The sequence below is a fragment of the Drosophila takahashii genome, chromosome 4 (genome assembly GCF_030179915.1).
Source record: "Drosophila takahashii strain IR98-3 E-12201 chromosome 4, DtakHiC1v2, whole genome shotgun sequence".
Lineage (NCBI taxonomy): Eukaryota > Metazoa > Arthropoda > Insecta > Diptera > Drosophilidae > Drosophila > Drosophila takahashii.
Genome location: NC_091682.1, coordinates 2,373,555 through 2,396,204, shown reverse-complemented (window position 1 = coordinate 2,396,204; position 22,650 = coordinate 2,373,555). Strand labels below are relative to the sequence as shown.

The following is a 22,650-nucleotide window of genomic DNA, read 5'->3' as shown; positions in this document are numbered from 1 at the left end:
TCGACATTGAGTTTTTTCAGGATATCCTTGGATGCAAGGGTGTGAAGGCGAGTCCTGCCCTCCAGGACATCACAAAAATGCTTTACGGGATTGATATATACTATTTTGATGGCGAATGTAGCTGTTTTACACATAAAAGCTTTGTTTTGTGGGCGCAATGTTTAGGTTCGTTGTCCTCTTGGTACCAAAAGTCCTTTTCGAGTCCCACTTTCAGGACGCTTTAATTTCTTGTCTTAAAGTGCATAAAACAACCAACAAAATGAGGTATCGTTTATTAAAATCGGTCAACAACTTAACGAGAAATGGCTAGCCATATAACCAAACAAACAACTGCTTTGGCGTAATGCACGAATTTCATACGAATTTCAAAAAAAACTAACCTTCTATCTAAATAAGAAAGTTTTTATACCCATTTCTCGTTAAGTTGTTGACCGATTTTAATAAACGATACCTCATTTTGTTGGTTGTTTTATGCACTTTAAGACAAGAAATTAAAGCGTCCTGAAAGTGGGACTCGAAAAGGACTTTTGGTACCAAGAGGACAACGAACCTAAACATTGCGCCCACAAAACAAAGCTTTTATGTGTAAAACAGCTACATTCGCCATCAAAATAGTATATATCAATCCCGTAAAGCATTTTTGTGATGTCCTGGAGGGCAGGACTCGCCTTCACACCCTTGCATCCAAGGATATCCTGAAAAAACTCAATGTCGAGGAATGGAATCAAATAACGGCGATGGATGCAAGGACATTGGTCCAATCGATGACGAATATGTAGACTGAAGTTATAAAACATAAAGGGTATCAAACTCCGTACTAAACTCGACGTACTTTGCCCAAAATATGGCTTTTTCTAATACCATATGCATTTGTACGCATACTTTTTCTGATGCGAAATCCGGCCAATTTGTACATTTTTATTTATATTAGGAAAAGTAAAGGTGCTAGAAATTAATAAGTTACGTCAAATTAAAGCTTAATATGTGTACTAAATGTTAAAATTAAAATGACATTTTTACGATTTTTTTTAAAGACGTTTTTTAAGCTCTAAAGTTGCGGAAAATATTTGTACGCATACTTTTTCTGGCAAGTGTATGTGGTTATTCCACGACATTGTTCTGCACATTCATTAGAGGCTTATAGCCTCTTCCCATAGAGGCCATCCGTGGGATTTTTGACAAATGTGAAATTCGTGTTCCCATAGAGTTTCCATCCACATCCACATCCAATAACAGCTGACTTGAAGTAGAGCTGCAAAAACATCGATGGTAGGCCCCATCGATGTTTTTGATAGTTTGCAGAATTAACCTCGATACTATTGCGATAGTATCGCTCATACATAAACATTGGGAATCCTTTAAAAAATTAAAAATTTTAATTGTTGAAAATTCAAAACGCAATTAGATTAAATTAAAGTAAGATCTTTTTAATACATATCCATACATATGGATCAGTAATCAGCGATCAATTTTGTCTGCTGAACGCTTGTGATAAATTTCAATGACGTAAAAGTAAAAAACAGTGCGCGCGCAATCTAAAAAAAAATTTTTTCATAAAAATTAAAAATGGCTGAACAATTATAAAGAATTCCACCGAATTTATGGTTTTTTAAACTATCGTGAAAGTCTGAAAAATATCGAAGTTGGTCACCGGCGGCCAACCATCGATACTATCGATGGTTCCATCGATTTTTTTGCAGCTCTAACTTAAAGAGCAGTGGCTTAACTCAACATAAACGAAGGGGGATATCAACTCGGCAAAACTGTCGTAAAATTGCGTTTTTCTAATCTTATTGTAGAATAATACAATAAATAGATTAAGAATATAGTTTATTAACATATCTGAACGTTTATAACATATCCTACAACGAGTATGCATACATATTGCTGACTGGGTGGGAGCCTAACCTCCCGTACCACACACCCCACAATATTAATATGAAAAATTTGTAAACAAAACCAAATTTGTGCTGTTTTTGGTAATTTATAGCAACTTTGGAACTTTGTAGGAGTATAAAGTACACTTCTAATTAATATTAGTTATATTTACGAAGTGCTGAACATATTTTGACACTTTGCTGCAAACATTGATGTTTTTGTACGCACAACAGCTTACATTTTGGCCCACACATAGCAACCTGCTTGCGAACGCTTTTCCGCTCATAACAAACTACAAATAATTAAAAAAAACCCAAATAAACAATGAGCTGAAGCATTATTTAATTTTTTCCCGCCATCGATTTGATTTGTTCACGCAGTCATCGTTCCAATTTTCACAGTCAAGAGGAAGAATTCAGAGTTGCACCGAGAAAACATCGCCTAACTATCGCATAAAAGAGCCCGTTAAAGTCCGTCAAAATTGGATGGCGGACTAATTTTCGGAACGGCAAAACCTTAGGGGCTGTCCATATATTACGTAATCACATTTTTGGTGATTTTTGACCCCCTCCCCCCCTGGTGATCAAACGTAATCAATCAATAAACACCCCCCCCCCCCATTGATTACGTAATCCCAAGAATAAAATTGTTTTTGTTTTAATCTGTGGATTCAAACGGAGATGCAACCCAATCTTGAATATTGTTTATAAATGGAGTTTTGTATGACACATTCGGTTCGTCTACGCTGAAATTAACTCCAACATACTCTTCGTCAAGCCATTCCAGGTCTTCGCGTCCTTCGTGTGATTGCCACTAAAAAAATTTTTCTCTGCTTTCCTATCTAATAGTGTGTTTAGACTGGGCGAATCATTGACATGCGACGCAAAGTAGAATGTTCAGATTTTTTTTCCATAGGAACCCTGTGGATAGAAGAAGAGAAAATTTTCTCAAATGTTTGACGAAGGTTCGAAAATTTACTAGAAAATGTAAAGGAATACAAAAGTAACGCCCGACTTTTATGTTTATTTTTCTTCAAATACGTATGATTTAAGGCCGCATCTATAATGTAAACGACTTGCATCATTTTTGAATATTCGAAAATGATTCTAGTAGTCTAAAAAGACTATAAGTTTGTAGATATAATTAAAGGAAAAAAGTTTTTAAATAAATTCTTTAAATAAAAAAAATTATATAAAATGATTACGTAATCATTGTGCAAGACCCCCCCTCCCCATGTTATCAAACATAATCATTTCAATGACCCCCTCCCCCCCCGCAAGGTGATTACGTAATATATGGACAGCCCCTTACGGACCATCCGTTCAACGGATGGTAGATGGTGGATGGAGCTCTGTGGGAAGACCCTATTAGAAAGGGACAAATATATATACATGTACTGGGATTTGTTTGGATAAGATAGCATGGTCGCTTGGAACTTTAAACTTATATAAATTTAAACTTAATATTTAAAATAACTTTAACTGGTAAAATCATTGGGGTTGATTGCTGTAAAATTAATAGTGTGCCTTGCCACGAAATCAGACATTTTTACCACGTTTTAAAAATGTTTTGGGCTGTGCAAAGTACATATGTAATTGTTTTTTATTTTTATTATATCCGGCATTAAGTTTTAGAAAGGCAATTTTATATAAATTTATAGACGCAGTATGTCTTCATTTAGAAATATGAGCGTTATTTCTAGTTGGCAACGGAGTAATTAGGCCTTAAAATCATGTTTGTGTTGTTCTTATTTGTTTATAGCACCTAATTAGTCGCAAAAGTTTTGAAAATTCAACCAAAAAGCATTAAAATCATTATACCCGTTACTCGTAGAGTAAAAGGGAATATTGTATTCGTGCAAAAGTATGTAACAGCTAGAAGGAAGCGTTTCCGACCCCATAAAGTATATATATTCTTGATCAGGGTCACTAGCCGAGTCGATCTAGCCATGTCCGTCTGTCCGTCTGTCTGTCCATATGAACGCTGAGATCTCGGAAACTACAAAAGCTACAAGGTTAAGATAAATCGGACCATTCATTAAAAAGGTATACGCAATCAAAATTGTTTATATATCTATCTCCCTCGAACTCCCTTTAGCTGAGGTTCGATTATTAGATAGTCGGCACACCAACCCGAGTACAGCGTTCGCACTCCCTTTAGCTGAGTGACGGGTATTAGATAGTCGGGACACCAACCCGACTATAGCGTTCTCTGTTGTTTTTATTATTGATCCCATTTTACAGTAGCTCTTATGAATGAGCACAATTGCACTTTTTAGATTCAATTTTGCTCATTGCTCATCGGTTCAGGTAGTATCGTATGGAAGTATTCTTAAATACCACAAAAAATACCAAAAGTGCCCATCGGTTTTTACAATTTTGCTCATTGGTTGCTCATTGCAGCCGACATATATCTATCTTGCTCGAACCTACGTAAAATTGTATAGTCTGAGAAAAAAATGCTCTAATAAATGCTCTAATAAAATAATAAGTTTTTCTATGCCAATGTAAACTTTTTTTATGTTGATCGGGGTATTCCCTAAACTGTTGAATTGCTGAATTGTTGAATTTTGGTCAGCTGTTAATCAGCTGTTCCATACAAAGTCAACTTTCAGAAATTTCAGCAATTCAACAGCCTCGAGGCTGTTGGAAATTTTGTTGAATCGTTGAAAACCAGAGTTGTCACCTTTTTTTATTAAAAGTCAGGTAACTCTGTAACATTTTAGTATCAACAGAAGGCATTATTTATTTCAAAAACAACTTAGGAAGCATATTTGTTGTTCTTTTTACCTTGGTAACAATTTTAGGCAGTAACTAGCAGAAATAAATCAAATTTCTCCTGTTTTAAGTTTGGTGAAATTTTTCAACAAATAACAGCTGTTTGGAAATTCAACAGGAACCATTTTGGGTCGTTCCCTTAATTGCTGAAAATTTTTGTTGAATTTTCAACAATTCAGCAATTTAACAGTTTAGGGAATACCCTGGATGGCAATGCGTCTTTGCGCTTTGCAAGTAAATTCGTCTTTCCACTACTTGTAAAAATCCATTATCGCCCATTCCTGTAGGATAGTCATAAGTGCCCAATTCCTCAGGGCACATCACTTAGGAAATGTTTGGATCTGTGACAACTCCCGAAGAGCTCGTCCACCATCCAAAACCAGCTGACGTCCTCATTAATGCAATCGTGAAGGCAACAGAAATCTTTCTAGAATTAACGTTGTGGAGATTCATTATTGTATCATATCTTTAATCAATAAAAGCAATGCTTTTTCAAATTTGTTAGTCGAGCCTAGTACTCAGTACGACGAAAACTGCTAGCTAAGAATAGGAGTAAACGAGAGGCAAATAGGTAGCTAAAGCCTTTAGCTGGGATTTTTTTCCACCGCGGTACTCAGTTGAGCTAAGGAAATAGTAAGGAAATACCAAAAGATACTATATTTAGCGGATGAATTCCAATGAACGCCTTTAAAATTTTACAAAACGTTGAGGCGACCTGGGTCACAAGCCTTAAATTCGCTGTTAGAATGGCGATATGTATTGCAGCAAACGTAAACAAATAACAGCTGTTTGGAAATTCAACAGGAACCATTTTGGGTCGTTCCCTTAATTGCTGAAAATTTTTGTTGAATTTTCAACAATTCAGCAATTTAACAGTTTAGGGAATACCCTGGATGGCAATGCGTCTTTGCGCTTTGCAAGTAAATTCGTCTTTCCACTACTTGTAAAAATCCATTATCGCCCATTCCTGTAGGATAGTCATAAGTGCCCAATTCCACAGGGCACATCACTTAGGAAATGTTTGGATCTGTGACAACTCCCGAAGAGCTCGTCCACCATCCAAAACCAGCTGACGTCCTCATTAATGCAATCGCAAAGGCAACAGAAATCTTTCTAGAATTAACGTTGTGGAGATTCATTATTGTATCATATCTTTAATCAATAAAAGCAATGCTTTATCAAATTTGTTAGTCAAGCCTAGTACTCAGTACGAAGAAAACTGCTAGCTAAGAATAGGAGTAAACGAGAGGCAAATAGGTAGCTAAAGCCTTTAGCTGGGATTTTTTTCCACCGCGGTACTCAGTTGAGCTAAGGAAATAGTAAGGAAATACCAAAAGATACTATATTTAGCGGATGAATTCCAATGAACGCCTTTAAAATTTTACAAAACGTTGTGGCGACCTGGGTCACAAGCCTTAAATTCGCTGTTAGAATGGCGATATGTATTGCAGCAACTCCTTCAGGCAGTTTTGCATTGGTTTTTGGGGTTTTCAGTCCATTTATAAATTGTTATTGGTAAACCGCTTCTGCACAAACACAGTCAAAGATAAAATTTTTTATTCTTTGGGCCGCGGCCAAAGGCGTTAATCGGAATTCATCCGCTAAATCTAGTATTTTTTTTGGTATTTCCGGGAAAAAGTCCCCGGCTAAAGGCTTTAGCTACCTATTGGCAGTTTTCGTCGTACTGAGTACTAGGCTTAAAGATACAGACAAAAGGTTCTGATTAGGGTGCGCATGGATGCTGAAAAATTAAAATAGTGAAAACGTAAAGCTTAGGCACTCCCTTTGGTAGGTTTCAAGTTGTTGCTCATGTTATTTTGTTGTAATACTTTTTCCCCGTGATAAAATTTCGCCTTAAAGCCTAGTACTCAGTTCGGCTAAGAGTTTTACTAGTCGAAAAATATTAATCTTCTGGTGTGACCGAAGTTTTCGGAGTTCACCCGCAATGCATGTAGCATGGTCTTACTCTCAGCAAACAAATTAGCTGGCGCCAATTTTAAAATATTACAAAACGTTGAGCCGACCTGGGTCGCAAGCTTTAAATTCGCTGTTGGAATGGCGATATGTATTGCAGCAACTCCTACAGGCAGTTTTCCATTGTTTTTTGTGGTTTTCCTTCCATTTATAAATTGTTATTGGCACACCGCTTCTGCACAAACACAGCCAAAGATCAAATTTTTTATTCTTTGGTCGGCGGCTAAAGGCGTTCATCGGAATTCATCCGCTAAATCTAGTATTTATTTGGTATTTTCTTACTATTTCCTTAGCTCAACTGAGTACCGAGGGGGGAAAAGTCCCCGGCTAAGGGCTTTAGCTACCTATTTGCCTCTCGCTTACTCCTATGCTTAGCTAGCAGTTTTCGTCGTACTGAGTACTAGGCTTTAAATACATTGATGATGGATGCGCTTTGTGGAAATCAAAGTGAAAACGTAAAGCTTAGGCACACCCTTTGGTAGGTTTCAAGTTGTTGCTCATGTTATTTTGTTGTAATACTTTTTCACCGTGATAAAATTTCGCCTTAAAATACGTTGATGATGGATGCGCTCTGTGGAAATCAAAGTTTCACATCTATCAAAATTCCCATCTTTTCTCAGGGATGTGCTCTGTGGGACTAGGCTATGAAGCACAGAATACCCAGCCGCAGGAATCCCCTTAATATTAGTAAATTAGAGAGTGTCAAGTAATTCGGAAAGCGGCCACACTAGTTACGACTTCATATTGTATTGGATTGGTATTGGTATTTTACTATAATATCTCAGAGGTACGTGTAAGTAGAACATTTTACGAAATACAAGTAATTTTTCAATTCTTTGTAATGGGGATGCCAAAAACTAAATTTTAAATGGTCTGACCTACGGCGAACAAACGAATTTCCTCAATACGCTGCAACTTTGAGTGTTTGCTATGCATTCTTACATCTACTCACACGCACACGAACGCGCATTAGAGTGCTGGACGAAACTATATATGTACATATGTTTGTAGATAGATGAACGTAGTACTTATAATATTTATAAATTTTCTGTTTGTACTGTTGTGTTCGTTGCTAGCTATTATTTTATCTAATTAAAATCAGTCTTGATTTAGAATTTCCAAGAACAACAGTTAGATGTGACCACTGATGTTTAAAACTTTAAAATGGGTGTGCATGTGTTAATTACGTTTGTGTGTGATATTTCAGTTTCATTTTTTAGGTTAGGTTGCTGTGTTGTGTTACTTATTTATTCCCTTTATTTATACTGTATATTCGGTAATAACTTGGCAAATTTGCTTATCAGTAGTGAGTGCACGTCCTTTTAATGGGAGTTTCTAAGTAATTCTCCTTACCGTTTTCGATAGCAATGTTTCTAGCGATTTATTTGTTTAGGGTTTTTGAGTGAAACTATTTTAAACTGCAGTCGTGCAATTCAAACCCAGTTATCCTAATCGCCGTTTAATCAGAACCAGGAAAGATCGTTTGTTTGGCGTACTTATATCAAATAATTAAGTCAAGCATCTCAAAACATTGTATTCTTTTTAATCCAGCGTCAGCATAACATTGAACAAGAGGCTACTGAAAATGACAGATTCGATGAAATTTGGTCCGGAATGGTTGCGCAATATGTCAGCCGAGCCCTCGGGCTCTCCCAGTACTTACAACGTCGGTGCTGGAGGCCCAAATAGCTCGATGGCAGCGCACAGCCTGGGCAACAACACGACAGGCTCTGCTTCGCGAAATCTATTTCCAGAATACCGGTACGGTCGCGAGGAAATGCTGTCCTTGTTCGATCGCAACTGTATGCTGCCGCAGATCCTGCCTTCGTTCAAAAAGCTCTTTGTGGAGAAGGTCCAGTACCCACTTGCCCTGACACCGAGCTCAGAGGAGGACAGCAACCAGAATCTACTTGGAAATAGCGTATGTCGAATGATTTTCATTGTTTTCTACAGCTTAAGTTGCCCTACTTTGCAAACAGTCGCGGCCGGCCTGGTTGCAGCGCTCGTCCGGTGGATTTGGTACTGCCTCCCGAGGCACTGGACGTGGTGGGACAGTCGACCGGGGGCGAATGCGCGGCAAATCTGTCTATCATCCGATATACCAACGTCCAAGTGGTCTCTACGATGAGGGCTTATCGGTAATATCCATCAAGGTAACCTGGAAGACCATAAGGAAGAGAGACTCGTTGCTAGCTACTTATTTAATTCTTATTGTTCTAGGCCGAACGCACTTGGAGCGACCGCAACGGAACAGGAGATTCAGCAGTGGCCAACACCTCTACAAGTGGCCCAGGTGCCCTAGATTGGAATGGGACTCCAGGCTCAAGTCCTCGGAAAGACTTTTCCAGTCATCATCGCAACATGGAGAACTGGCGACGAACCCGTAACGAAGACGGATCCGGAGACGGTCCAGTTGCCAGTGGTTCCATTAGTGGCCCTGATATAGCTGGTTGGAGGAGCGGTGGTGGCGGAGGAAGTACTAATACAAGTTTTGGTACCAACAGTCAGCGCTGGGGTCAGTTACTTCCCACTATATTTTCTTATCTTAGAATTAGTATTGGAGGACACAAGTTCGGCTTACAGTTTGAACAGTCTATCGGGGGTGCCACAGAAACCCCCAGTGCTCAAATGGCCTACAATTTGTATTAATGGTTATGAGAAACTCACATCCACCCAGCGCTACTCGATTTCTGTGGCTCTCCCGATTGATGGCCAGTCCATAAAAAGGTTGCAAAGGTGATTGATTATCCTTCGTTCACGAATCTAATACCAATTACATTAAAGTTCGCTAGAATTAGAATTAGAATGATGCCTCTTTAACAATCACGACATGTCACGAAACGCTAATAGGAGAAGTAGGCTAGGGCCCAAACTGTAGTACTCCCTCAGTTTACAGTTAGGGTGTTCAATTGAGTTGCAAACGTTGTAAAGTGTAAAAGTGTAAGGCAGTTCCAACAACAATTTCTATACAAAAAAATTTTCAAAAGTAGGCCTTTAAAACTATTTTGTATAGAAATTGTTGTTGGAATTGATATACACTTTTACACTTTACAAAGTTTGCAACGCAATTGAACACCCTAAGTGTTTTACAAAATGAACACTTTTTGTTATTTATCTCGATGGCTTTCATTAAATCCTATTCGCTTTAAATTCCCAATTTAAACTGCGTTCATAAAATATTCCCCGAAGCAAGGTTTCTGAGAAAAATTACCCCATAGCTGAAAAAATGCTGTAATTGGCCAACTATCAGGGAGTATTGGAGGCAAACTGATTGTTGGTTTGTTATGTAGTGCCACTCTTTCGAGTCCCATACTCAAAATAATTAGAATGATTCTTCGTAAATATTTTTTATTTGTTACGACAAATTTAGTGCAACAAGCAAGGGGTAACAACTAAAAAATTATATTAAGGGCCTAGCTTGTATCGCTTATATCGCTTCTACTTACAAATTAAGACACAACTATATGATACTAGTTGCAATAGACATATAAAGGGCTAAACGAAATTTAACGCTTCAGTAATTTAACTGTTAGAGAATTCCATACACATTTTACCATACTTAAAACGTGCCAAGTTTCATTTACACTTTTTTCTTGTACACTCATAAAAAAAATCGCCATTGATCCGTAAATCGCCTGTGATTTTCATCCAACAGCGACTCCGTTTCGCCTTAAAATCATTACCAATTTTTCTGAACTTTTTTGTCCGACTGCTTTTTTTTATCACTTTTGCATTTAGGTTTTTTATCTAAGAGGAACCCTTTCTTGTTTAAATGCCAATCATATGAAAATAGGGTCAATTTTTATTAATTTAATTTAATTTAAATTCAAATTTATTATAAATTATAAACAATGAATTTTAAGTACAGAAAACAAAAAACTTTATATGAAACAACATTTTTTGACGTTACTTTCATATGAAGTTTTTTGTTTTGGACAACTTTTTGTTGGGTTGAGTACTAAGCCTAAAGGAAGAATTCTTACCTCGACTTGAACTCGAACCCACGATCGTTCACACCATAGAGAGACATCTTAACCATTCGGCCACGCGTGCTTCTTGCAATGCAATGGTTTAAGATCAGCGGTCGGCACATACATACAACGACTTTTTGTTTAATATTTGTATAAGTAAATTGCACTGGGCAGAGTGTGTGTGCAGACCGCTGTCCTGCAGTATACGTGAGAGGCAGAGGATGAGCAGAACAATTCCCTATGCTCACTTAATAGAACGTTGCCGACCGCTGCTTAAGATGCCCGAAGTGTTAAAGGTCGTAATTATTGGTATACCAATTAGAATTACTTTAATTAAATCTTGTTAACAACAGTTTTAACAATTCAGTGAATAGAAAACCAAAAAAAACAAGAAAGGAAGCTAGCTTCGGCCAGCCGAAGCTTATATACCCTTGCAGATAAAGCAAACACCTACAGTTTAATGCTCACTCGGTGCAGTTCCAGGGATTTCAGATTCATCGGGCCTATTATTTAAATTTTGTTTTTAAGTTGTCAAAAATCAAAACGCCTACTTCCTACAAAGTTACAATGAATTTTCTTATATTTGTTTGAATATTCCTATGGGAGCCTTAAGATATAGTGGTCCGATTCGGTTCGCTCCGACATATGTACTACCTGCAATAGAAAGAAGACTTTCGGGAAAGTTTCATCGCGATAGCTTTAAAACTGAGAGACTAGTTCGCATAGAAACGGACAGACGGACATGGCTAGATAGACTCGGCTATTGGTGCTGATCAAGAATATATATACTTTATGTGGTCGGAAACGTCTCCTTCACTGCGTTGCAAACATCTGACTGAAATTATAATACCCTCTGCAAGGGTGTAAAAATGTAGACTTGTCCCTGCGTGAGGTGGAACCGCGGTTTCCGCCGCGACTTTTGGCTAGGCCACCATACTAGAATACCAAAAAATTACACAACTTTCTTAAAAACTAGGTATTTATTTTCTAAATTCAAAGCCGATTTCCCCATTAACTCAAGAAAAAAGTCCGGAAATCGCCATTAATCCAAGAAAAAATTCAACCACTCTTTTTATTAATTTTTAAATAAATTAATGGCGATTTTCCATAAACTTAAGAAAATTTTTCTATATTCAAGGAAAATTGGCTTAATTCAATGGCGCTTCAAAATTAAGGTCGATTTTCTAAAATGAAGGTCGTTTTTTTTTGAGTTTACGCACGAAGTACTCACCAAAACAACTTCATGTGTTTTTATCGAAACCACGTTTTAGAATTGAGCGGATCAAAATATGGTTCGATTATAAAGCTATGGCACAAATCAAAGCTAATTAAATATGGGGGTCCTAATTGTATTGGTATTGGATAACTATAAATGGACTTAATTAATTTTATTCATATATTTTTAGGGAGGTCTACGAGTTGGCGCGATGAAGATGCTAGCGTCGACAATCAAACTAGTTTGCAACGTTCAATTTCAACGGTTGGGACTGTGGGCCCAGATCGAGAGCGCCCTGGTAACAGTAAAGGATCTGGAATGGGAGCTGGAGTGGCGGTAGGAAGCACATCCAACCCTTCTGTACGCTTGTCAAATTCTAAGTCCTCTCAAATGTGGACTGTCAACAATGCAGTTGGTGATGGCGACGACAATCTTCCTGAATGGGCTATGGAAAATCCGTCAGAACTAGGTGGCAGCTTTGATGCTAGTGGGGCCTTTCATGGTGATACCGATCCTCAAAGTAGCAAAAGTTCACATAATGCTTTAAAGGATAAAGGCTTGAACTCTGATCAGAATTCACCTAAATCTAAAAGTGAAGAGCCTACTGATAGAGAAAGTATCAACGATAATACTTCTGAGGCCCCATTAAAGAAAAATTCGCCTATAGTCGCTGCACAAGAAGCCAACGACAACAGTTTATCTCCAACAAACCCAACGACAACAAAAATAGATGTGATTCATGGGGATATTTCAGATCGAATTAAAGAAGTCGCCGATGAAGTGGAAAAACTTATAACGGAAGATGATAATAAAAGCTCAGCGAATCCCAGCCAGCTTCAAAGTGAAAGCGGTCGGTTTCCTGGTGCGCTGCCAAGCCTGACAGATATTGAGTTAAGCATGAAGCCGAATTCTGTGAATGTTACAGCAGCGCGCCCGCAAGCACCTCCCTCCATGCCTATACAAATGGCTACCATTTCAGATGCAGCTCACCCATCCCACTCGCATCCAGATATTCCGTTTTCAAACCACGTGGCTCTTCAGCACCATAACATGCATCACCAACCACATTTTTCAATGATTCCCACGCCACATTTGATCAATCCAAATCTGAATGAACTCTGGTTTTACCGAGATCCCCAGGCCAACGTCCAGGGCCCATTCAGTGCGATGGAGATGACCGAATGGTATCGTGCTGGGTACTTTAATGAGAACCTTTTCGTGCGACGATTCTCCGACAATAGGTTTAGACCGTTGGGCGAGCTTATAAAGTTTTGCCATGGGAACATGCCATTTACGCACAGCCATTTACTTCCTTCGCCAATAGACCTAGAGAACCTTCCTGTTGGACAGATACCGGCTACTCTTTCAGCGGCAATTCCAATTACGCCCCGGAAGCCCTCCCCCATTGCTCTCTCGCTGTCTGTTGTAGAACAGCAGTTGCAACAACAAAGAGATGATCAACTAAAGGCAAATGTAACAGCCGCCGCAGAATCCCTAAGTGCAGCAATTAAAGGAAATTTGGGCGGAAATACCACTACGTCTCATATGCTTACAATGCGATTTCAGATGCTACAGGATCAATACTTACAGCACCAGGAATACCAAATACTGGCAGAGCTATCCAAAAACGAATGCTTTCAACGGCTTGCGGCTGTTGAACGAGAGGCGGTTGTCCGCCGGAAAGTTCAATTGCTTGTTCTACCTGAGTATCTAACCAGTTTAAATGGACTAAGCAACTCGCTTTCGGTATTGAATCCTGTTGCCGGGCGCCAGTTATATAGTGCAGTTGCTGAACAGGCTAAGAAGGATCAGCAGCATATGTTCGCAAACAGCAACGAACAGCAACGCTCAGTGGGTAATCTACTAGATGCCAATAATTTCATACTGAATGCTCAAATTATGCATCAGCAAGCGCAACCAGTGGTTGTCCCCTTGGTAGCATCCGTCGATTGTGTTTTGCAAAGTGGATCTGCAGGCGACCTCAATAAACTAGATGAGCTGCCCAGAAATGACTTGGACATACTAAATGAATACAACTTGCGAATGTTGTTGCGTGGCCAACCAACAGTTAACCAACAGCAACAACCATCGCTGCCAAATTCTACTAACGAAAATCTTTCTGGAGCGGATTTTATAACTGAAACCCAATTGCTAGCGGGACAAAACTTGATGATTCCAATGTGGTTACCGCCTAACAAGCAACAGCAACCTGATCAACAATGGCCTGGAATGACTAACGAGAAGACAACTCTGTGGGAAGTGGCCAACTTAAATGAAGAGCAAATTGAAGAACAACAACTTTTATTGCTCAAGAGCCCGCAAAGCTGCTTTGCAGATACAGTGCATTCAGTGCCAACACCCCCACAATCGCAAGTTCGATCAGAAGATAATTTTAAACAGGTCAGTTTAGCAGAATCAGATCCGCCCCAGATTATTGACAATCTTAAGGACTCACATAATCAAAAGACTGTTCAATCCTTTGCTTCCGACATTGAACAGTATCAAAATAAGGAACAACATCCACATCAGCAACAGGCCAAGACCAATAACAAGCACCATTTGAATGTAAGACAGAGTGTTCCACAGTCTGTACCCATAAAGCAAATAAATGAAGATGACCGCAAACGAGAGCAGACAGAAGAAAAGAAGCGGCAGAAGGAGGAGCGCAAGCGCCAGCAGATGGAAGAAGAAAAACGTCGAGCTGTGCTGGAATCCGAAGAAAGAGCCCGTCAAATGCAAGAGGAAAAAGAAAGACAACAGCAAATACAAGCACAGCGTCGAAAGGCATTATTAGGCAATGGGCAGTCTCAAGGTACAATGACAGGTAGGTTTTCTTATTACATTTAACGTATTATTTTACATTGATCAACCTATCCTTACAATGACAGATTTTTATAAAAATTAATTCATATTGAACCAATATTAAACAATAAATTGTGCAAAAATGAAATAATTCACAGATGGTGGGCTTTAGCCGGCTCAAGTTCGAAGTGTTTTTAGTGCCTTTTTGTTTTTAGTATTAAAATATAATTATATATTTCAAACCCCTCCTGGGTCCGTCTTCAGGGATGGATGACGCTGCGTCCGACCTTGACACTGCGGAGTTCTAAACTCAAAACGTTTTGGCAGTGAAGGAGTATAAAATATATATTTTTGATCAGCATCAACAACCAAGTTGATCTCGCAATGTCCGTCTGTCGTCCTCTGGCTCGCAAATAAGTTTCCTACTTTTGTTCCAGGGTATCAGCCCATTTTTAAGATTATTGAATCACAAATTTAGTTTTGTCCAACTTTTAATTTTAGAAAAAAAAACTGAAAACCTTTTTACCTTCAATTAAAAAAAAAAAATTAAAACACGAATCAATTGTCCAAGTTATTTAAACCAAATTTCTAAAAATTTTAGCTACTTCCGGGTCTCCTCAAAGCAATAAAAACGACGCTGTCAAGTCGCCTGAACCGCAATCAACTTCGCGTTTACCCGCCTCTTCCGTAGCGCCATGGTCTCTCCAATCACCGAATTCAAACAGCACTGCGCCTGGACTGGCAGAGATTCAAAAAGCTGAACGTCGGGAGCGTCGTGCAGACCAGCAGCGACATCAGGAGCTACTGGATAAGCAATTGCGTGCTAACGCTGCGGCTGCCGCTGAAGCTAACGATGCTTTGCTAAAATGGCAGGCAGCACCAGCGTCGGCTCCGGTAATGAGCCTTGCCGAAATTCAAGCTGAGGAGGCCAAGCGGTTGGCCAATGAACTTGTGGATCAGCAGCGTCGACGTGAACTGGAGCAACACCAAAATGCTACCCTACCATCAGCCGTTGTAGGGTCAAGTGGAACTACCAACATCTGGGGCAGCGCTAATAAGGCTTGGAGTGGTTCGTCGGTTGCTTCATCACTCCCATTGAGATCAAACACCGGAACTGGTTTGTGGGACGAGCCAAACGCATCAGGTACTAATCAAACTTTGTATGGATCTGGATCAAGCAGTAGCAATACCGTTACTGCGGCGGCTGTTTTGGTAGCTGGACTAAACTCGGCGAATAAAACCCATCAGCAAACTCAGAATAAGTCGGGAACTTCATTTGCATCGCCTCGAAACTTACGCAAGAGTCAAACATTGCCAGCCATACATAACGCAGGAAAAACGACTAAAAATGCACCAGGACAACAACAGCAAGAAAAACAAAAAATAACCACGGTTCGTGCGGGTTCGAAAGTTGCTGTTGCCTCTGTAGATGATAAGGATAAGGAGAAAAAGTCTAATGTGAAAAGCCAGGTGCAGCAAGTTGCGGATCAGACCATTAGTAAGGTTAATGAGTACGAGAACGAGTTTACAAGCTGGTGTATGAAGAGCCTAGATAACATGTCGGCCAAAGTGGATGGTAAATATTTGTAATCTTCACCTGTTCATCATCACTTATTTTGCAAATATTTTTAGTACCAACGTTCGTCGCCTTTTTGCAGGATTTGGAAGCACCTTATGAGGTTAAGGACTATGTGCGTATATATCTTGGTATGTACTTTTCTTTATAATGATTTTATTAATAAATCGGATAATTTGTACTCATATGTTTTTGTTACCATGAGGTTACTAAGAAGGGACTGCAAATAAGTGTTATGAGTTTAAAGCACGGATCGTAATAATTAAGACATTTACAATAAAAATTATGAAATAAAAATCAAATGCAGAGAAATCAGTCTTTCCATGGCCGATTACGAGAAAAAATAAGATTTTATTAGGCTATATAATAAATATTTTATTAGCGACATAATTTTTTGAGGATTAGGATTTCGTCCAAAGGGGCAGTCTGAAAAAATAACATTAATTTTTTCCAAAAATCCCGAAATTTAACGGATTTTATACCACAGGTATCAAAGTGAGATCTCCCCTGAGGAATTAGCTATGAATTCTTTTGTACGTTTTAGTAGTATTTAACTGTCAAAAATAAATAATAAGTATGGAAAATAATCGTAAATGCTTTGGAAAAAAATAATAAATAAGTGAAAAGAATTCGATAATTCCTCAAGGAAGATCCCACTTTGAGACCAGTGGCATAAAATACGGCGAACGAGTGGGAGCACTGACAAAATAGGTATGAGGTTAAAAATTCGAAGCAAGGGCATTTGCAATCAATGTGGTACTGCCCACTTAAAAAATAATAAAACAAGAGGGAACGCTATAGTCGAGTACTTCCACTATCAGCAAAGAGTATAAATACATAGAGACGACATCTCATTTAATAAAGCATGTCGTATGGCGGGTTCTAGTAGTGGAACCCGTAGTTTAACAGTAAAACCAGCACTGCTCGATTCTACTTGGAATCTAGTCGGTTGCGGCACTACTTGCCATTTGGCCTAGTGGACAAGACTTCCGACTACCAATCTAAGCGGTTCGAGGATCGAATCCCGCTGTAGGACTTTAAATTTCTTGCTTTTTAAGAGTGGCTATTATTTTTCTTTTGTTTTTTGAGTATTTTTCTTTATTTTTGTTTTTGTCCTTTTTTGATTTTTTTGTTTTCAAAAGTATTTTTTAAAGGGGTTAAAATAGTTAAGGGGAACGTATAGTTTGCGGCCTTATGGGCTATACGGCTTGCTTAAGATTGCCACTCTTTTTTTTTTAGTTACCCGTTACTCAGTTAATGGGATTGCGAGGGTAATAATGTTTTATTTTATACAAATATGGGTCGAAGCTTGGAAGGATTTATTAGTTCGATTGCTTTTAAAAAGGACTCTTTTAGTATATTTTTAGGATCGATCATAACTTTTTAATGAATTGTCGGATCTGAACAACAGTATATTGGTATTGATAACACAGGAACACAAAATTGAACTTTGTGAAATTTCCACGAACCATGTCTAACTTTCCATGATATTTGGGTGCTCCTGAGTGAAAGACCTACAAACTTATGTTCCATCACATACAGGTCCGCATATAGCTAAGAATAAAAAAAAACGATGTTTGCCGACATTTGGAATTATAATTGGATTCCTCTAATGAAAAACTAATTCTAAAAATTAAATTTATATGTAACTAATTATTTCATTAATGGAATCTACTTTCCACTGTATGCTTTCATTTCGGTTCAGGGCGTTTTCATGAGGATATTTAACTTGATATATTTTATTATGTTCTCCTAAATGTTGCAAATTTCAAATAAGTCATGAAATTTCACAGTCGTCCTAAAACAGATCAAGTTTAAAAAGCGCCCCGATCGGACATATATATCCTATAGTTTCCATAGAAACAATCGGACAAAGCTTTCAAATTGAAGATAATTCGCGTAGTGTAAGAGTTATTGACATGAATATTTCCAAACCCTATTCTTTTCTGCATACCTCGATCAGGGCGCGTGTCAATCGGACGTCTAAACCCTATAGCTCCCATAGGAACAATCGGGTGAAATCGGGCCAAATTTGATGTTTTTCATGATATTTCGCGGAGTATATAAGCTACTGACATGAACATTTAAAAATCGTATTTTTAAATTTTTCAAATCGGACCATTCGTTTCAAAGTTGTATATCCCCATCTCTCTCGCAGTCCCTTAAGCTGAGTAACGGATATCAGATACTCGGGGCACCAGACTAAAGCGTTCTCTAATGTTATACCCTTGCAGAGGGTGTTATGATTTCAGTCAGAAGTTTCATTAAAAAGTTATACGCAATCAAAATTGTTTATATATCTATCTCCCTCGCACTCCCTTTAGCTGAGTGACTGGTATTAGATAGTCGGGACACGAACTCGACTATAGCGTTCTCTCTTGTTATACCCTTGCAGAGGGTATTATGATTTCAGTCAGAAGTTTGCAACGCAGTGAAGGAGACGTTTCCGACCCCATAAAATTTTTTCAAAATCGGACGACTATATCATATAGCTGCCATAGAAACGATCGGAAAATTAATGGGAATATAATAGGAAATAAATTATTGCTTCGTTGGTTTTTATTGTATTCTCTTCTACTCTAGGATATAACTCATTTCAAATATTTTCGAATTTCGATTTTAATTTTATCAAAATCGAACTACTATATCATATAGCTGCCATTGAAACGAACGCAAAATTAATGAGAAATAATAGGAAAATTAACATTTTTGCGATTTGTAAATTAATAGGAATTATCTGCAAGGGTATATAAGCTTCGGCTGGCCGAAGCTAGCTTCCTTTCTTGTTTTTTTTTAATATTTCCGAATTTTGAATTAAATTTAACAAAAATCAGACGACTATATTATATAGCTGCCACGGGGAAGGATAGAAAAAATAATGTCAAAATAATACGAAATTTAACATTTTTGCGATTTGTGTGTTAATAGGAACGATCTGCAATGGTATATAAAGCTTCCCCTGGCCGAAGCTAGCTTTCTTTCTTGTTTTTAATGCATACCTTGATCAGGGTAAAATCGCGTTCCGATCGAACGTCAATATCCTATAGCTTCCATAGGAACAATAGGGTGATAAATTATAAATTTAATTAATTCATTTTGCTATTCTAGTCAAATTTGTATTCGTGAAATCTACAAGGGTATTAAAACTTCGGCGTGTTGTTTAATTCTTAAACCAAATGCAAAAACAAAATGGAAATCCGATATTTTTTGGCGGAGATGCAGTAAACACCGCACCACGCCTCTTCTTAAAAGTGTTTCAGAAATCGCTTTGCCACAGATATATTTGTCGATAGTATCGTGTAAAAAAAATTTCTGGATATTACTCAAATGTCACTTAATAATATACAAAAGGTTTGAACTTAATAAATATTAGCTATCTATCCCTTTAGAAGAGGATAGCCAACAATTTCCGCGAATACAGTTTTCATACTTGAGATCCAAAGTGTTTCTCAAGTTAATTTCGCAAGTTTTTATACCCGTTACTCCTAGAGTAAAAGAGTATAAGAAAGTAGAGTATTGTATTCGTGCAAAGGTATGTAACAGCTAGAAGGAAGCGTTGATATATTCTTGATCAGGGTCACTAGCCGAGTCGATCTAGCCATTTCCGTCTGTCTGTCTGTGTGAACGCTGAGTTCTCGGAAACTACAAAAGCTAGAGGGTTGAGATTTCTCAACTCAAGTTTATTTTAGCCAAGCCCCACGCCTTCTCTAACGCCCACTAACGATTTTAAAATGTGTCTGGCGCCCACACCTTTAAAGATTTCCGAGAAGTATAAATATAAATTTTGTTGTGTATACCTATCGAAATGTAGAAGACATTTTTCAAATCGGACCATTCATTAAAAAGTTATACGCAATCAAAATTGTTTATATCGCCCTAGCACTCCCTTTAGCTGAGGTTCGATTATTAGATAGTCGGGACACCAACCCGAGTACGGCGTTCGCACTCCCTTTAGCTGAGTGAAGTATTAGATAGTCGGGACACCAACCCGACTATAGGGTTCTCTCTTGTTTTATTTTATTTTTATCAATGGTGTAGTTTAACCAAGATTTATCTTTCAGGTGAGGGAAAAGAGTCTTTGGATTTCTCCAAGCAGTTTTTGGAACGGCGCAGCAAATACAAGAGCTTGCAACGTGCCCAAAATGCACACAATGATGATATGTGCAAACCGGCTCCCGCCATAACACCGTCGGCAAACGACTATACTGACAGCAAGGTGAGTCGAGAATGTCCCATTCACATATCTTATTAATTGTTCATTTTTTAAGAACAAGCAGAAAAAAGTTAAGAAGAATAAGATGACTAAAATGGACGCCCGCATTCTTGGGTTTTCGGTCACAGCCGCCGAGGGTCGCATTAATGTTGGCGTTCGTGACTATGTCGAAGGACCATAACCACTCCGGAAAGGCCAACGACAACCTCAAATTTTATATAAAATTACAAATCTTATAAACTGCAAAATTGAATTAAACGTTAGGTCACAAATGGATGTGCGCTAAACCCTGATATACCTAAATAAATATATATAAATATATATATACACAATCAATATAGTTGTTAATTATTGAAGCCAAATAAATATTTTATGTCGGTCAGACCCGACAGGGTTGTAATCCACAGCCCCTGGCAAATACCCAAGAGAAGGGTGAGTTGAGAAATGTACATTAGTTGCTGCTCTGTCTCTCAGCTGTTTCTGTTTCCGTTTGGTGCTGGCTTTGTCGTTGCCTTTATTATTTGGTCGTTGTTGTATAAAATTTGTGCACTCAAAAATGTATACATTGCGCAATCAAACAAATTAACGACTTTTGTTCTTTTCCACTTGAACGCAAAATAATACAAAACGAAGTCAAATATTATAAATTTGCTATTGAGGGGTGTACAAACTGACTGCATCTGAAATTTGTTGACTTAAAACACTATTACATGCTCTGGTTCTTTAAAAAAAAATGTTCCGGCCTGATTATATTAGCTTGAACCATGATTTGTTAGTGCTTAGTTTACAGTCCTTACGCTCGAATTGGCCCGCTATATAAAAACAATTACACATTTTAAACGAATTTTTTAGAATGTTTATTAATTTAATACGCATGTAAAAACCTTTTATGTATTTGATAAAACTTTTATCGGGCATAACTTTTTAGCGAATGGTCCGATTTGAAAAATTTCAATAGATATAAATAAATGCAACAAAATTGCATTCATACTTCTCCGAAATCTTTAAAAATGTAGGCGCTATTGGGCGATTGTGGGCGTTAGGGGGGCGTGGCCCTCGGCTGAAACAAACTTGCGCCGCGTAGGAAGCCAAAGAATATGTGTGCGCAATCCCAACTTTCTAGCTTTTGTCGTTTCCGAGGTCTAGTTTCATTCAGACCAGAAGATAGACAGGCGAATAGACGGACATGGCTAGATCGACTCTTCTAGTGATGCTGATCAAGAATATTTGTACTTTATGGGGTCGGAAACGTCTCCTTCACTGCGTTGCAAACTTCTGACTGAAATCATAATACCCTCTGCAAGGGTATAAAATATGCCATTGCACTGTGGGAAAAAAACCTGTTTTTGGAGCAAGTTAAAAAGATATTATATTCGAATTTTTTTTGTGCATTATTAACAAAAGTTTGAATTTGGTTTTTTTTCCATTTGTCCCCCGCACAGTAGTTAAAATTTTTTTTTTTTTAAATAATTGTTAAAAATTACACATGCCAACAGGCTTGCCACCATTTTATTTCGATAAATGAGGCTTTTCTAAGCATAATTTGCCACTACGCCTATACTCCATCAGCTCTGGTATATCTTCAATTTAAGAAAATCTTCACTTGTCTACGTCCTTTAAATTAAATGGTTACACGTCTCTTCTATATGATCCTTTTTGAAAATGTAATCTAAATTAACCACAAAAGAAGGTGGGCGCATTCAAAATTTGAAAGACGCAGCCAAATTTAAAAATCTTAGTTTGTGAACAGCGTTTAAAGTATTTTCTTCTATAATGCTTTTTTGACCCAAAGATACCTTATGACCTTAATTTTTAAGCCACTCATCAAGTTTTTGTGAATTGTTTTAGATTTTTAAAAATTAATTTTCTTACTTCCTTATTCCTATTCAGAAAACTGCGCCTACAAACAAAGTTTATGTCTAGCTTCTGATGCACTTTCTGCTAAGGAGCCAACAGGAACAATGTATTTTTCAATTATGATGTAGCTTCATGGGGAACCGAAAGTAATTAGTCCTATACATGGTGAACACATATGTGGCTAGATAAAAGCAAGTTTACCAAACAACAAGGACACTTTAGTGGTTATTTCTTTGGTTTTACTTCTTTGCAACTCTGTGCCATTAAGAAGTTATACTGCACAAACACAATCTCTAGCTCAAATCTATAAAGATACACATATAAGACGGTTCACAGTTGGACAACAAGACACATAAAAGCAAACATTTAAGCTAATTTACATTAAC

At 38.0% G+C, this 22,650-nt stretch overlaps 1 protein-coding gene across 4 annotated transcripts; it reads left to right on the top strand.

Annotated features, from left to right (window-relative positions):
- The first annotated feature begins 7,288 nt into the window (after positions 1-7,288).
- Positions 7,289-20,743, top strand: Gyf (GIGYF family protein Gyf). 4 transcript variants are annotated; one of them, XM_017139374.3, is made up of 9 exons: positions 7,289-7,416; positions 8,181-8,550; positions 8,609-8,782; positions 8,850-9,144; positions 12,007-14,640; positions 15,220-16,194; positions 16,251-16,325; positions 20,256-20,410; positions 20,463-20,743. In XM_017139374.3, the coding sequence occupies exons 2-9, from the start codon at positions 8,215-8,217 to the stop codon at positions 20,586-20,588; spliced, it is 4,770 nt and encodes a 1,589-aa protein (XP_016994863.1). In that variant the 5' UTR covers positions 7,289-7,416; positions 8,181-8,214; the 3' UTR covers positions 20,589-20,743. The 4 variants fall into 4 exon arrangements, with proteins under 4 accessions (XP_016994863.1, XP_016994862.1, XP_016994864.1 ...); XM_017139373.3 differs by having other exon boundaries at positions 7,336-7,422; XM_017139375.2 differs by lacking the exon at positions 7,289-7,416 and having other exon boundaries at positions 12,007-14,216; positions 14,316-14,640.
- Positions 20,744-22,650: the final 1,907 nt, after the last annotated feature.